We start from the raw sequence: 14,125 nt of genomic DNA, 5'->3' as shown, positions 1-14,125 counted from the left end.
AGAACTAGTTAATGATTACATTAAAATGGGACATGCTGTTCCTCAGTAACCAATATATCTCAAGTATCTGAAATTTCAAACTATATAATGAAAAATACACAGATTGAAACTACGAATTTACCTAATAATTTGTCCTTCTTCTTCTGGAGTAGCTGGTCTTAGCCCCAGAACTATGTGACACACCTAGGGAAAAAAATGGTAAATCAAAGTTTATTAACTACATAATATTTCACATTCTCGGCATGAGACCCACTTTCTAAATGGGAAACTGAATTAGCAACAGCTTTCAACTCATGAATTATCAATGATTCACTTGAGCAAATTTTAACTTTAGCCTTGTAGTTTTGGGGTTTTGTTTGCTTTTTTTAAACAAGCCATTCCAATGGAGGCTAACTTTCAAATCACTAGGTAAGAAGGGAAGAGAAAAGGAAGGAAGAAAAAGGGAAAGGAGAAAATATTACCTCAGGAATAGATTTCAGAATAATTCTACTGACATTTGCATATGCTAGATTTTAAATAACCAAAGCACTCAGCCATGTGTGAGATTTTGGCAAATAAAAGCATAATTCAATATTGTATCACTAATCTAACAAGCTGATTCTATCAATTTTAAAACATAGAAAATAAAAACAATTTAGCATTAACTGCCTGTTTACTCACATATTAATTGCATATATTAATTGTACATATGAGCATAATCGAAAAAGGGACAAAGCGTAAAAAGTGACATATAGTAAAATGTAATAAAATTTAGGTGTTGAGTAGATTATGGGTGTTTCCTGAAAAAAAAGTTCAGCTTTTCAATATAAAATGCTGGAAACATACATATAAGCAAATCTGAAGTATATATTTATTCATAAGTTAGAGCCACAAAAATAGTGCCACTCCAAGCCCTTGATAAGAATGACAAATATGAAAGACAATACCAAAAGTCAAAATGCTATACTCTGTGAGAGCTGCAAGATGACTCAGATACAAACTTAAGTGACCAAAATGTTCGTATACTGAATATAAGAGTACACTGAATATGTCTGTGTATGAACAGTACATGAACTGTAAACTGTACACGAGCAAGTACATTGAATATGTTCATGCACTGTTCGTATAAAAAGTTTGTACACTGAATATGAGACTGTTACTTTAAAAAGTAACAATAGTTTAATAATAATAATTTTAAAAAGCCTACAGAACTCACTATTGAAGATATTATTTTAAACAAGATAAAAATAGTTGCCCAGGCCAGGCACGGTGGCTCATATCTGTAATCCTAGCACTTTGGGAGGCTGAGGCGGGTGGATCACTTGAGGTCAGGAGTTGAAGACCAGCCTGGCCAACGTGGTGAAACCCCATCTCTACTAAAAATACAAAAATTAGCTGGGTGTGGTAGCACGTGCCTGTAATCCCAGCTACCCTGGAGGCTGAGGCAGGAGAATCACTTGAACCTGGGAGATAAGAGGTTGCAATAAGCCCAGATCGTGCCACAGCACTCCAGCCTGGGCAACAGAGCAAGACTCTATATCAAAATGAATAAATAGATAAAAATAGTTGACCCATTTACTACTGTTGTGTTGATAGTAGTGATTTATATTATTTTCACATATATTTTATAAAGCCATCAACTTGAATCTATGCTAAAATTAGAACTTGTAATAAAGCAAATAATTTATTTAAATGGATAATACAGGCTTATCAGGTTTTATATGTTTTAAATACATAAAACTTAGTCATTAGCTCTCAGGAAGAGACCAATTTCCATTCATTCCAACATAGCTGTGTTGCAGACAAGTTATTCTTTAGTTAATGTGGTAGATCATGACACACATAAACTTACTAAACCATTCTGACCTTCACAGGGGTTGCTTTTATAAAGGAAAATAAAATAAGAAGAAACTAAAATAACCACTATTAAATCAACTTAAATATTTATGAATAACTATAAAAATGGGAAAATATGAATTACCTTTAAAAATCAGAGCAAGAGACTTTAGGAAAATAGTTAAAAATCTGTCAAGCTCTATGACTTAGTGTTCACTTCTGGTAGCTTTCCTTCCCACTTTAATGTTTCTTGGACCTTCTAAAGGATAAAATTAGGAAACAGTCTCATACCTTTAATGATTTATTAACCAGAGAGACTGTGTACTTTGAAAAACTTGGGCTGGGTGTGATGGTTCACTCCTGTAATCCCAGCACTTTGGAAGGCTGAGACAGGAGAACTGCTTGAGCCCAGGAATTCAATACCAGCCCGGGCAACATAGTAAGACCTGTCTCTACGAAAAATACAAAAATTAGCCAGGCATGGTAGCGCATACCTGTAGTCCCAGCTACTTGGGAGGTGTATCACCTGAGCCTGAGAAGTCAGGGCTACAGTGAACCATGCTCGTGCCACAGCACTCCAGCCTGCACAACAGAGCGAGATGTTGTCTCGAAAAAAAGAAGAAGAAGAAGAAAGAGAGAAAAGAAAAGTTACCTCCTTATGATTCATCTTTCTGTGCATACTGTCTTTATTAGAAAGGCCATTTATTTATTTATTTAAAAAAATTCTTCTGGTGAGTCTTATTACATGGAAGGCCTTTAAAAAAGACAATAATGAAGAAACTAGCAAATTATGATGGTTTTTTGCAATTTATATTATTCTCTAAATGCCTATGTACTGCTCTATAATGAGTTATATCTACATCCCACTTTCTGCGACGATTTTGAGAAACTTCGGCAAGCACCCATCTTTCAGATAGGTAATGTATAGTTCTGTTTTTTAATAATATTTGGTTTTGCAGCCTAGATACAACAACTCTGGCTACTATATGATGAAAAAGATGTAGAAATACTGGTACTACTACCTTCTGTGGCTGTCATTTACCTTAAACATACCTGGAAAAGGAGGTTTAAAAATTCATTGGCAAGAACATTTTTCACACTCCAGATCTGATAGTCTTCCAGAGTAAGATGGCCCATCTGAAACAGAGATAGTCATGTTAAGAAAATCCTCATTTTTAAAATAGCATATGACTTAAATCTCATATATTAAACTTGTATTAGTCATGTTTCTGAAAGCAAAACAGTAATTTACAGTAGCTGCTATGTGTTTATCTGGAAAGTAAGCCAGCTAGTATAAATTAAAAAGTGACAAAACTTATACGAATGCCATTTGTAATTCTGTTCAAGCAGTCAAGGTAGCAAAGCAAATTATCATCGATAATCTTTCTCTAATAAGACCTGGGAAATAATTTACATTATATCTGCTTCAAGGCTTACATATGGAAAAACCACAAAAGTTCATGGGTAAACAAAATGAAATATTTTCTAAAAAAAATCTGAGGCCTGGCTTGGTGGCTCACACCTATAATCCCAGCACTTTGGGAGGCTGAGGCAGGTGTATTACTTGAGGTCAGAAGTTTGAGACCGGCCTGACCTACATGGCAAAAGCCTGTGTCTACTAAAAATACAAAATTTATCTAGGCGTGGTGGCGGGCACCTGTAATCCAAGCTACTGGGGAGGCTGAGGCAGGAGAATCACTTGAACCCAGGAGGTGGAGATTGCAGTGGGCCAAGATTGTACCATTGCACTACAGCCTGCGTGATTAGAGTGAAACTCCAGCTCAAAAAAAAAAAAAGAAATTTGGGACAAGATCTGGCTCAATTGCCCAGGCTGGAATGTAGTGGCACAATCATGGATCAATGCAGCCTTGACCTCCCAGGCGCAAGCAATCCTCCTACCTCAGCCTCCTAAGTAGCTGGGACTATGCCACCATACCTAGCTACTGTGCCCAGACAAAAAAATTTTTTTTGTTTTTGAGTTGGGAGTCTCATTCTGTCACCCAGGTTGGGGCACAGATCATGGCTCACTGCAGCTTCAAACTCCTGGGCTCCCCCTATCTTAGCCTCACTTAGTAGCTGGGACTGCCAGTGCACATCATTACAACCAGCTAAGTTTTTCCAATTTTTTTGTAGAGACAGAGTCTCACTATGTTGGCCAGGCTGGTCTCAAACTCCTGGCCACAAGCAATCCTCCAGCCTCAGCCTCCCAAAATGCTGGGATAATGGGTTTGAGTCACCACACCTGGTCACTATTTATTAATTTTGAAAGGAAAAAGCAGACTCTTGGCTGGGCTTGGTAGCTCACGCCTGTAATCCCAGCACTTTAGGAGGCCGAGGTGGGCAGATCACGAGGTCAAGAGATCGAGACCATCTTGGCCAACATGGTGAAACCCCGTCTCTACTAAAAATACAAAAAAAAAATAGCTGGGCGTGATGGCGTGCACCTGTAGTCCCAGCTAATTGGGAGGCTGAGGTAGGAGAATTGCTTGAACCCGGGAGGCGGAGGTTACAGTAAGCCAAGATCATGCCACTGCACTCCAGCCTGACGCCTGGTGACAGAGCAAGACTCTGTCACAAAACAAAACAAAACAAAAGCAGACTCTCTGTATCACGCTCTTTCATCCAAACAATTTTCTAAGATCTTAGAAATATCTGGCAACACTAACAGTATTCTTAAATATTTGAAGAAACTTAATATATATATATATATCAAGATGAGTACCTACATTATATTTCCCCAAATTACAATATAATATTACTTTTATAAATTGAGTAAAGCAACATTTTTGTCATGTCAATGTGTACCAAAAATTACATATACATATATATTTTTTTTTTTTTTTTTTTTTTTGAGATGGAGTTTCGCCCTGTCATCCAGGCTGGAGTGCAGTGGCACGATCTCAGCTCACAGCAACCTCTGCCTCCTGGGTTCAAGAGTAATTCACTGCCTCAGCCTCCTGAGTAGCTGGGATTACAGGCATCTACCACCATGCCAAGCTAATTTTTTTGTATTTTTAATAAAGACAGGGTTTCACCATTGACCAGGCTGAATAAGGTTATGAGTAGCTGGGATTACAGGTCAGGAGTCTTGAACTCCTGACCTTGTGATCTACCTGCTTCAGCCTCTCAAAGTGCTGGGATTACAGGTGTGAGCCACCTCACATGGCCATACATATATTTTTCTTGTCACTCAAAAATATAACCATTGTTACTTTATGTGTTCAACATATGTATGTTTTTAGCTTTTATTATTTAATGATACTGACATATTCTCTTTTCATTAGATATGACACATAAGATTTTAAATCAACCTGATTATAATTATTGGCCTTCTTGATATGACTTTTGTTCAGATATGTTAATACTGATCTAAATGTTGACTAAAACAGAAAAGCAATTTTTTCCTCTTTACTTTCCTAACTCCCCTATAATACAGAAGGTAAACTAGTTCAAGCCCATTCTTGCATGTTTCCCTAAATGCATTCAATAGCAAAATTTTACAATTTGTGGTAATGCAAACATATATGGTTTAATCATATATGGTTGGTAAAATTCACTATAGGTGAATTTTATCAACACAGTACGAAATATTGTCCATTTTCTTTAAAAGAGTTAGATAACTAAATCAATAAAGATGTTCTAGTAATATCATTTGTCCTTACTTCCTTTTATGCCTCAAATATATTGGTGGCAGTCTGCACTATTAACAAGGAAAATATATATATTCACATTGTTTTCTAAAGAGAAAATAATGTTGACTTGCAGAATCACTGAAGTGTATAAATAAATTGTCTTATAATCAAATGACAGACATGTGAGGGATTTAACAGTTAAGAAAATCGCTAGGCATGATGGCATGTCCTGTAGTCCCAGCTACTCCAGAGGCTGAGGTAAGAGGATCGCTTGAGCCCGGGAGCATGAGTCCAGCCTGGGCAATATAGCAAGATGCCATCTCTTTGGGAAAAAAAAGAAAATAAAGAAAATTCTCCAAATCCAGGTAGAGAAATAAGCTAAAGGGAAAAAAACCCAAAAACTCCTCATTTTTGTTTTTTCAAACAAGTTCACATTGAAAAGTAGAAAGCAGGGAGAGGGGTAGGCAAATCACTAGATTATGACTAACACTGAATCACAGAATCTTTATCATGATCACTTTTCAAAAATTGTCCTGTTCACTTATAATAGATGAAATGCTATGAAGAGGTTTCTGTTTTTGTTTTTTTTTTTTCCCACCCAAATCAGTACAACAGAGGTCTCTGAATAATGTTTCATGCAACATCATTTTGTTATAATGTTGATGAGAAAAAAAATGGATTCCCAGCTGGGGTCACTGTCTGTGTGGAGTTTGCATATTCTTTCCACGTCTGCATGGATTTTCTACAGGTACTCCAGTTTCCTCCCATGTCCCAAAGATATACATGTTAGGTTAGCTGGAATGTCTAAATTGTCCAGTGTGATAACTGTTGCTGTGAAGAGAAGAACATCAACACTAGCAACATGGCAACAGAAGAACCTCAAAGGCTATGTAAGATCTGCCCATCTCCCAAATCAAGTATACAAGAAATTGGTGAAGAAAGGGTTTGAATTCACACTTACGGTAGTAGGTGAATCTGGATTGGGCAAGTCAACATTAATCAACTTATTATTCCTCACAGATTTGTGTTCTCGAGTATCCAGGTCCTTCCCATAGAATAAAAAACACTGGCTGGAATGCAATGGTACTATCTTGGCTCACTGCAACCTCCACCTCCCAGGTTCAAGCGATTCTCCTGCCTCAGCCTCCCGAGTAGTTGGAATTACAGGCGCCTGCCACCACACCTGGCTAATTTTTGTATTTTTAGTAAATACAGGGTTTTGCCATGTTTGCCAGGCTGGTCTCAAATTTGTGACTTCAGGTGATCTGCCCACCTTGGCCTCCCAAAGTGCTGGGACTACAGGCATGAGCATGCTCAGCCTATATGACTTATTTGTAAATGTCCTCCATTTAAATGTGGCCTTGATTTTCAAAACAGTGTCAGCTGATCACTTGCTCTATTCTACTTAAATTTTTGGAGATTTCTCCATAGTTTGGTATACAGTTCAACTCCTGACTTTTGTACTCAAGGCCCTTCAAGATACAGCCCCGATCTAGGTCCACAGCCTCCAGTATATGAATCTGTCATTGCAGTTCTAGGACTATACAGATGTTTTACTGTACAGTCCTATAAAGTAATAATGTCTTCTATTCTACCTCTAGTTGTTACCTCTTTTAGGACTCGCCTTTCAACTTTTTACTTCTGTTAACCACAATTAACTAATTATTAAAGTGTCGCATCCCAGCAGAAATCTTCTGGACTTTCAAAGTTTAATTTACATGGTTCCTTTTCTATCATTCCCACCATAATACCCTGTGCTAAACTTTTTTTTTTTTTGAAACAAGGTCTCACTCTGTCACTCAGTGCAGAGGTATAATCATGGCTCACTGCAGCCTTGACCTCCCAGGCTCAAATGATCCTCCTGCCTCAGCCTCCTTTATAGCTGGAACTATAAGCATGTGCTACTATGCCTGGCTAAATTTTTTTTTTGGTAGAGACAGGGTCTTGTTATGTTGTCCAGGCTGGCTGAGAACTCCTGGGCTCAAGTGATCCTCCTGCCTCAGCCTTCCAAAGTGCTGGGATTACAGATGAGAGCCACCATGCCCAGCCTCAACTTCTAACATAGCCCTGATCACATTTGTCTATCTTTACCTGTAGACTACAAACTCTCCTCCAAGGGTAACATCTATATCTCTTGAGCCACTATAGAGTATCATTAAATAGTCAGTAGATGAATTAGATAAGACAGAGAAGAGATGGCAGTCAGAAAAAGAATGAGTAATATTGGTACAATCTAGTCACCAGTGAATATGATTAATAGGCTTGGTTAAAAAATCCAAGTTCTATCCTAAACTGTCACTATTTTTTTTTTTTTTTTTTGAGATAGAGTCTCACTCAGTTGTCCAGGCTGGAGTGCAGTGACACAATCTTGGCTCACTGCAGCCTCCACCTGCTGGGCTCAAGTGATTCTCCTGCCTCAGCCTCCCAGTAGCTGGGATTACAGATGTGTGCCATCACACCTGGCTAATTTTTGTATTTTTAGTAGAAACATGGTTTTGCCACGTTAGCCAGGCTGGTCTTGAACTCCTGACCTCAGGTAATCCACACACCTTGGCCTCCCAAAGTGCTGGGATTACTGGGATTACAGGCATGAGCCACCGTGCTCAGCCTACTATCACTATTTGATTATCATGGTTACACTAAATGATCTTGTTTAATGTTCACAGCAGAGCAAGAAGTAGAAACACTGCCTTACATAAAAGCTGACAGCAAAAATACCTGCATACTTATGAAACACTCAGAAAAAAAGGGTTCAAAATTTTATTTCTACATAAGGAATTTTCTAACAGAAATTTTTCCCAGTTTTTGTTCTCATACACATCAAATAGAAGTCGATACTTTAGTTTTTGGCAGAGAGAGGACAAAGGGGACTGAATTGTCAAAGCTCTAGCCTGAAACTCATTTCTATTATTTGTTTCTATTAAGAATTAGTTAATAGGGTCATGACAATTTCTTCTGAAATTGTGATTGAAGAAAGAAAAACAAAATTGATGTTCTTTATTTATTCTAAACTTCTATTCAATAACACCATTGTGGTATAGATCCTACCAATCTGCTACTTGGTACATGTCAATGTTTCAGTAGAAAGACTCAAATGTATGCCAATGTGTCTCATACAGGTAATTTATTTTCCATTTCACAGGGTCACAAAGACATCATAGTAATGCAAGTTATAGGAGTAAATCTATTATGATAACATTACTAATAAATGTTACCAAACTAAACAAGCCAAGGATTTTTTCTTTATAAAGTACATGTTTATTTTTACTATTATATGCTCATTCTGGCTGCCACTAAAGGACACAGGAGAGGTCCTTATCACAACAATTAAAAAAAATTTTTTAGGCCAGCACAGTGGCTCATGACTATAATCCCAGCACTCTGGGAGGCTGAAGCAGGATTGCTTGCGCCCAGGAGTTTGCAACCAGGCTGGGCAACATGGTGAGACCTGGTCTCTACAAAATAAAAATAGCTGGGCATGGTGGTACATACCTAGTCTTAGCTACTCACAAGGCTGAGGTGGGAGGTGTGCTTTAGCCCAGGAGGTCAAGGCTGCAGTGAGCCAAGATCCCACCACTGCACTCCAGCCTGGACAACAGAGCAAGATCCTGTCTCCAAAATAAGAAACTTTTTTAAAGAATAGATGTACTGGCCAGGCTTGGTGGCTCATGCCTGTAATCCCAGTGCTTTGGGAGGCCAAGGAGGGAAGGTCACTGGAGGCCAGGGGTTCAAGACAGCCTGCCCAACATAGCGAAACCCTATCTGTACAAAAATACAAAAAAAAAAAAAAAAAAATAGCTGGCATGGTGGCGCACACCTGCAGTCCCAGCTAGTTTGGAGGCTGAGGTGAGAAAATCGCTTGAAGCCGGGAGGCAGAGGTTGCAATGAGCTGAGATCCTGCCAATGCACTCGAGCCTGGGCAACAGAGCAAGACTGTCAAAAAAAAAAAAAAGAATATATGTACCGCCAGATTAATAGAAAAAACATTTCCATCATCTCAGATATCCTTATGGTTGTTCCCAATTAATTTGCACACCCTTGAAATCACTATTCAACTTCTATCACTATTTGTTAGTTTTGCTTCTGTATTCTTCAACTTCATATAAATGGAATCATACAGTATATATTTTTTGGTTTGACTTCTTTTGCTCAATATAAGGTTAGCCTTACCATAACTTAGTCAAATGGAAGAAACATAGATGACAGGCTATAGTTGTCAAGGGCTGTGTCTACATAATTCTTATAAAATGCCTAGCACAGGCTTATAATAAATGTTTTCATATACAGTATATTACTCTTCAGAGTTGCTTAAAGATGGAATGGCTCTCTTTGGAGATAACTTGGAGATGTTTTACCCACAGGGCCAGATAAGTACTTGGTAGGGAGGATGAGGAAGAGATTCAAGCATGTATATAAGCTATACATCCCAAACAGAGTATATGATATTTTTAGAAAAAGATGAATTAATTCTACCTAGACTCACCTTTGTGGTGTCATGTGCATTCAATATGCCTTCTACAATGTCAGAGAGATCCATATGTAATTCCTTTAAAAACAACCCAAAGGAGTAATTAGAAAAGAGTGAGTGGATATACTTTTAATTCTGTTATTCAGTGGCTAAAGTTTACTGTATATTGAGCAAGTTTTGCCTTGTTTTTCTTGTAGAGATGGGGTCTTGTTATGTTGCCCAGGCTTATCTCAAACTCCTGGGCTAAAGCAATCTTCCCGCCCTGGCCTCCCAAAGTGCTGGGAGTACAGGTAAGAGCTACTGTGCCCAGCCTTGCTCAAGTATTTTTATAATTACCACAGACAGATTCTCATATTTGCTTTAAAAATTAAGATAATTTTCCTATGGTTTCATTCTAGTTCAGTTTAAGAATTTTTAAGTCTCTTTCTTCAAAAAAAAAAAAAAAAAGAAGAAAACAAAAAAAGACTTTTTAAGTCAAACTCTCTTCTCAATTTTGCATCTTCAGCTATAAATATTTTGAGTAGCATAATATAGTAACCAAAAGCAGTAACAAATTATTTTCTCCTTTTTATGAAAATAATTCCCTCCATTTTCCTGTTGGAAGTTAATATGCAACAAGACATACACAATCAGAACTTACAGGAATATCATCAGTGCGGTTGTCCTTCCAGACTTCTAAAAGTGCAACTACCATGTCTCTCAGTTCAACCCTGGAGAGAACTCCATCACGGTCAACATCAAATACCTTGAAGCAAACTAATGAAAAGAAACTCTTATAGAGGAAAATTATTTTTGTATTCTGAGGTATAATACATTTTACTAGAAGTTGCCCTTATATAATTACTTTGTTTTTTAAGCAAGTATATGTATTCTGGAACAGTTCTTATCTGTAATAAACTATATTATGTCATATAGTTCTTGGAACTTGTAGGACTTCCCAAATATCATGAATCTATTTCTCTAAATCATTATTCAGATATAAGACCCTACCTTCAGCCAAATCTAAAACTAAATTCCTTACAAACTGTAACAAAAGGACCAAGTCGCTATACAATAAATATTACAATACCTTACAAGTTTTTAGGAGGTAATGCAAGCCCCTAAGTTAATTTCTAATATTCAAAATTGATCACTGCAGAGTTGTTTCTTGTTGTTGTTGTTGTTGTTTGGTTTGTTTGTTTAGACAGAGTCTTGCTCTGTCACCCAGGCTGGAGTGCAGTGGCATGATCTCGGCTCACTGAAAGCTCTGCCTCCTGGATTCAAGCAATTCTCCGGCCTCAGCCTCCCAAGTACGTAAGATTACAGGTGCGCCACTACACCCAGGTAATTTTTGTATTTTTGGTAGAGATAGGGTTTTGCCCTGTTAGCCAGGCTGGTCTCAAACTCCTAATCTCTAATGATCCACCCACCTTGGCCTCCCAAAGTGCTAAGATTACAGGCGTGAACCACCGTTCCTGGCCAGCAGAGTTGTTTCTTGTTTGCTTAAAATATCCTATTTATTTCAAGTATCAGAAGCTCATATAAAGACAGTCCACTTCCATGTTACCTTTCCAGTATAACTGAAGTATATTTGTTTTTTGTTTTTTTGTCAAAAACAATTTTAACTTGTGTTTTTTGTGACGGAGTCTTGCTCTGTCTCCAGGCTGGAGTGCAATGGAGCAATCTCGACTCACTGCAACCTCTACCTCCCGGGTTCAAGCGATTCTCCTGCCTCAGCCTCCCAAGTAGCTGGGATTACAGGGGCCTGCCATTGTGCCCAGCTAATTTTTGTATTTTTAGTAGAGATGGGGTTTCACCATGTTGGCCAGGTTGGTCTTGAACTCCTGACCTCAGGTAATCCACCTGCCTCTGCCTCCCAAAGTGCTGGGGATTACAGGCATGAGCAACCATGTCCAGCCAACAATTTTAACACTTTAATGGAATTCATACACAACATGCTAAGAATTAGAACACCAGTGCTTTGCTATGTGACTCCAAGTGAATCACTCTAGTTTAACTTCTATTAGTTTATCAGCAAACAAAGACATTTAAAAAAATTTTTTTAGGGGAATAATTAACTTCAATGGAAAAGCAGAGCTGGGCATGGAGGCTCATGTCTATAACCCCAACACTTTGGGAGGCTGAGGTGGGTGAGTCATTTAAAGCCAGAGGTTAGAGACTAGCCTGGGCAACATAACAAGACCCTGTCTCTATTAAAAAAAAAAAAAATTTAGCCAGGCATGGTGGTGCATGCCTGTAGTCCCAGCTACCTGGGAGGCTGAGGTGGGAGGATCCATTGAGCCCAGGGGTTCAAGGTTACAGTGAGCTACGATCATAGCAATGCACTGGACTCCAGCCTGGGCAACAGAACAAGATCCTGTCCCCCAAAAGAAAAAAAAAAAAGAAAAAAAAAAAGGCAGAGATCTGAGTTTCCTTATCTAACATTAAATTGTAATGGAAACAATCTATCATAAAGCCAGTCTGAAATGGTATAACAACAGGAAATAAAAAAATAAATTTAAATTTTTAGTTGAAAAATTATCTATTTCATACATCCCCATAATAATTAATCAATTTAGTGCATTGTAGTACAATAGTACTAAATAAGATAAAAATATTGAACAGCACACCCAAAATATACAACATTTGTTAAGATTAATTTTAGAAAAATGTGGAGATAATGACCCCAGTAAACATATTTAAGTTAGGTTCCAATTAAATATAAATGACTGAATTTTTTCAAATATGGTTAAGATTTAATAATGCAATGTACTTATGCTTACAAATTATGCTACAACATTTTAGTTAGGTTAAAAAGATCATTTTAGTATTTAATAAAATTAGTTTTGACCATAAAATTTATTTTGCCAATGAAATATTAATCTGTGCCAGTGATGGAAAATGAGTTATGCCTCAATTTATGTAAGACACAAAATTCTACCAGAAAATATTTCCTAAATGTTTAAAATTTTCAATTACCTCATAGTTGATCTGATTCATTTATCATGAGTTGCAAATTATTCAGGAAAATCAACCCCATTGTTAATAGCAAAGATCCCAAATTATTCCATAGTAAAAAAAAGAAGAGGTGATTGATTCCTTAGAGCGACCTCAGTAAAACCCCAGTATGAGATTAATATTTGCTAACCTGACAAAGTTATAAAAATTCAAGCCTTAATCCACAGATAATTTTACATGGATAAAAACTGATTTTCTCTCTACATAGTATGTAATTTTTGTCACAATGTTTAACACACTTACATTTTTGTCTTTCAGCCAGGGGTCCCCTGCAACAGGCTGATAACCCACAGGATATCTCCTTAAAATCTATGTGATTGTCACGATTTTCATCAAAAGCATTAAACAAACCTATAAAATAGAAGGCACCATAAATTACAGCCAAGCTTCCTAATGTTAATAATGACATGTTTACAAAAAAAGGAATGACTGTTCCCATAAACTGAACTTTTAAAAAAATTCATTAGTAGTTTCTAATGTTTCAGGAAGTATCTCTTTTTTCTCTTGGTATAATTAATAACTGAAACTTGTGATCATGGCAGAAAACACATTATAATCCTTTAGTGTTTGGTTATGTCTATCTATATTTATCTTACTTATAATTGTAATGGCTAAAATGCCTGTATAATTTTGACATAAATAAATATTAAAAACCAAAAAGAGGTCAGAAATTATAACAATTACCCTTACTTAGAAAGACTGAGAAGAAAAAGGGAAAAAAGAAAGAAAATCTGAATTTCTTATTAAATGATACACTGTGATATCATTAATAAGCTCCCATAAAGCTCTTTCATGAGTCAAAGGAAGATACACTACCATGCAACACGAGAGAAAGAAATTATCTACTACAGTGTCTGTACTGCTTAATCTTTTATACATGAATATTTTAAATTTCACAAAGGGAATTTATAATCTCATGCTGTGGTTTTCAAACATTTTATAAAAAACAGAAATTAAATGACTTTGTTTTCAAATGAAATGATACATCAATCCCAATTCTAAAAAGGTAAAAACACACTGCTCTGTTGTTGAAGTAGGTAGAAACCCAGAGCCCTATCTGCCCTGGATCCCCTGACAAGTGCTTTCGAAGTACCCTAGAAATGTAAAGAATACAAATTGTATATTTCAAGAATATAATGCAGTGTTCTCAGTTTAGCGATTTGAAAACTAAAGCTCAGAGAAGATTACATGACTTGCCAAACATAAGTTTAAA

The 14,125-nt window shown here is 37.0% G+C and overlaps 1 protein-coding gene across 4 annotated transcripts in view; it reads right to left on the bottom strand.

The window, feature by feature from the left end:
* USP32 (ubiquitin specific peptidase 32) overlaps positions 1 to 14,125 on the bottom strand; it is a 212,429-nt gene that overhangs the window by 75,376 nt on the left and 122,928 nt on the right. For all 4 annotated transcript variants that reach the window (XM_064378438.1, XM_012445418.3, XM_064378439.1 and 1 more), the window contains 5 exons: positions 13,156 to 13,263; positions 10,556 to 10,671; positions 9,931 to 9,993; positions 2,869 to 2,952; positions 122 to 183 (listed from right to left, as the gene is read on the bottom strand). In XM_064378438.1, the coding sequence (XP_064234508.1) occupies positions 122 to 183; positions 2,869 to 2,952; positions 9,931 to 9,993; positions 10,556 to 10,671; positions 13,156 to 13,263 (433 nt within the window). The remainder of the gene's footprint in view (positions 1 to 121; positions 184 to 2,868; positions 2,953 to 9,930; positions 9,994 to 10,555; positions 10,672 to 13,155; positions 13,264 to 14,125) is intronic.

This window comes from Aotus nancymaae, unplaced genomic scaffold (genome assembly GCF_030222135.1).
Source record: "Aotus nancymaae isolate 86718 unplaced genomic scaffold, 86718_ANA_hifiasm-v0.15.2.pri h1tg000018l, whole genome shotgun sequence".
NCBI lineage: Eukaryota > Metazoa > Chordata > Mammalia > Primates > Aotidae > Aotus > Aotus nancymaae.
This window is presented reverse-complemented; position numbering and strand designations above follow the sequence as displayed.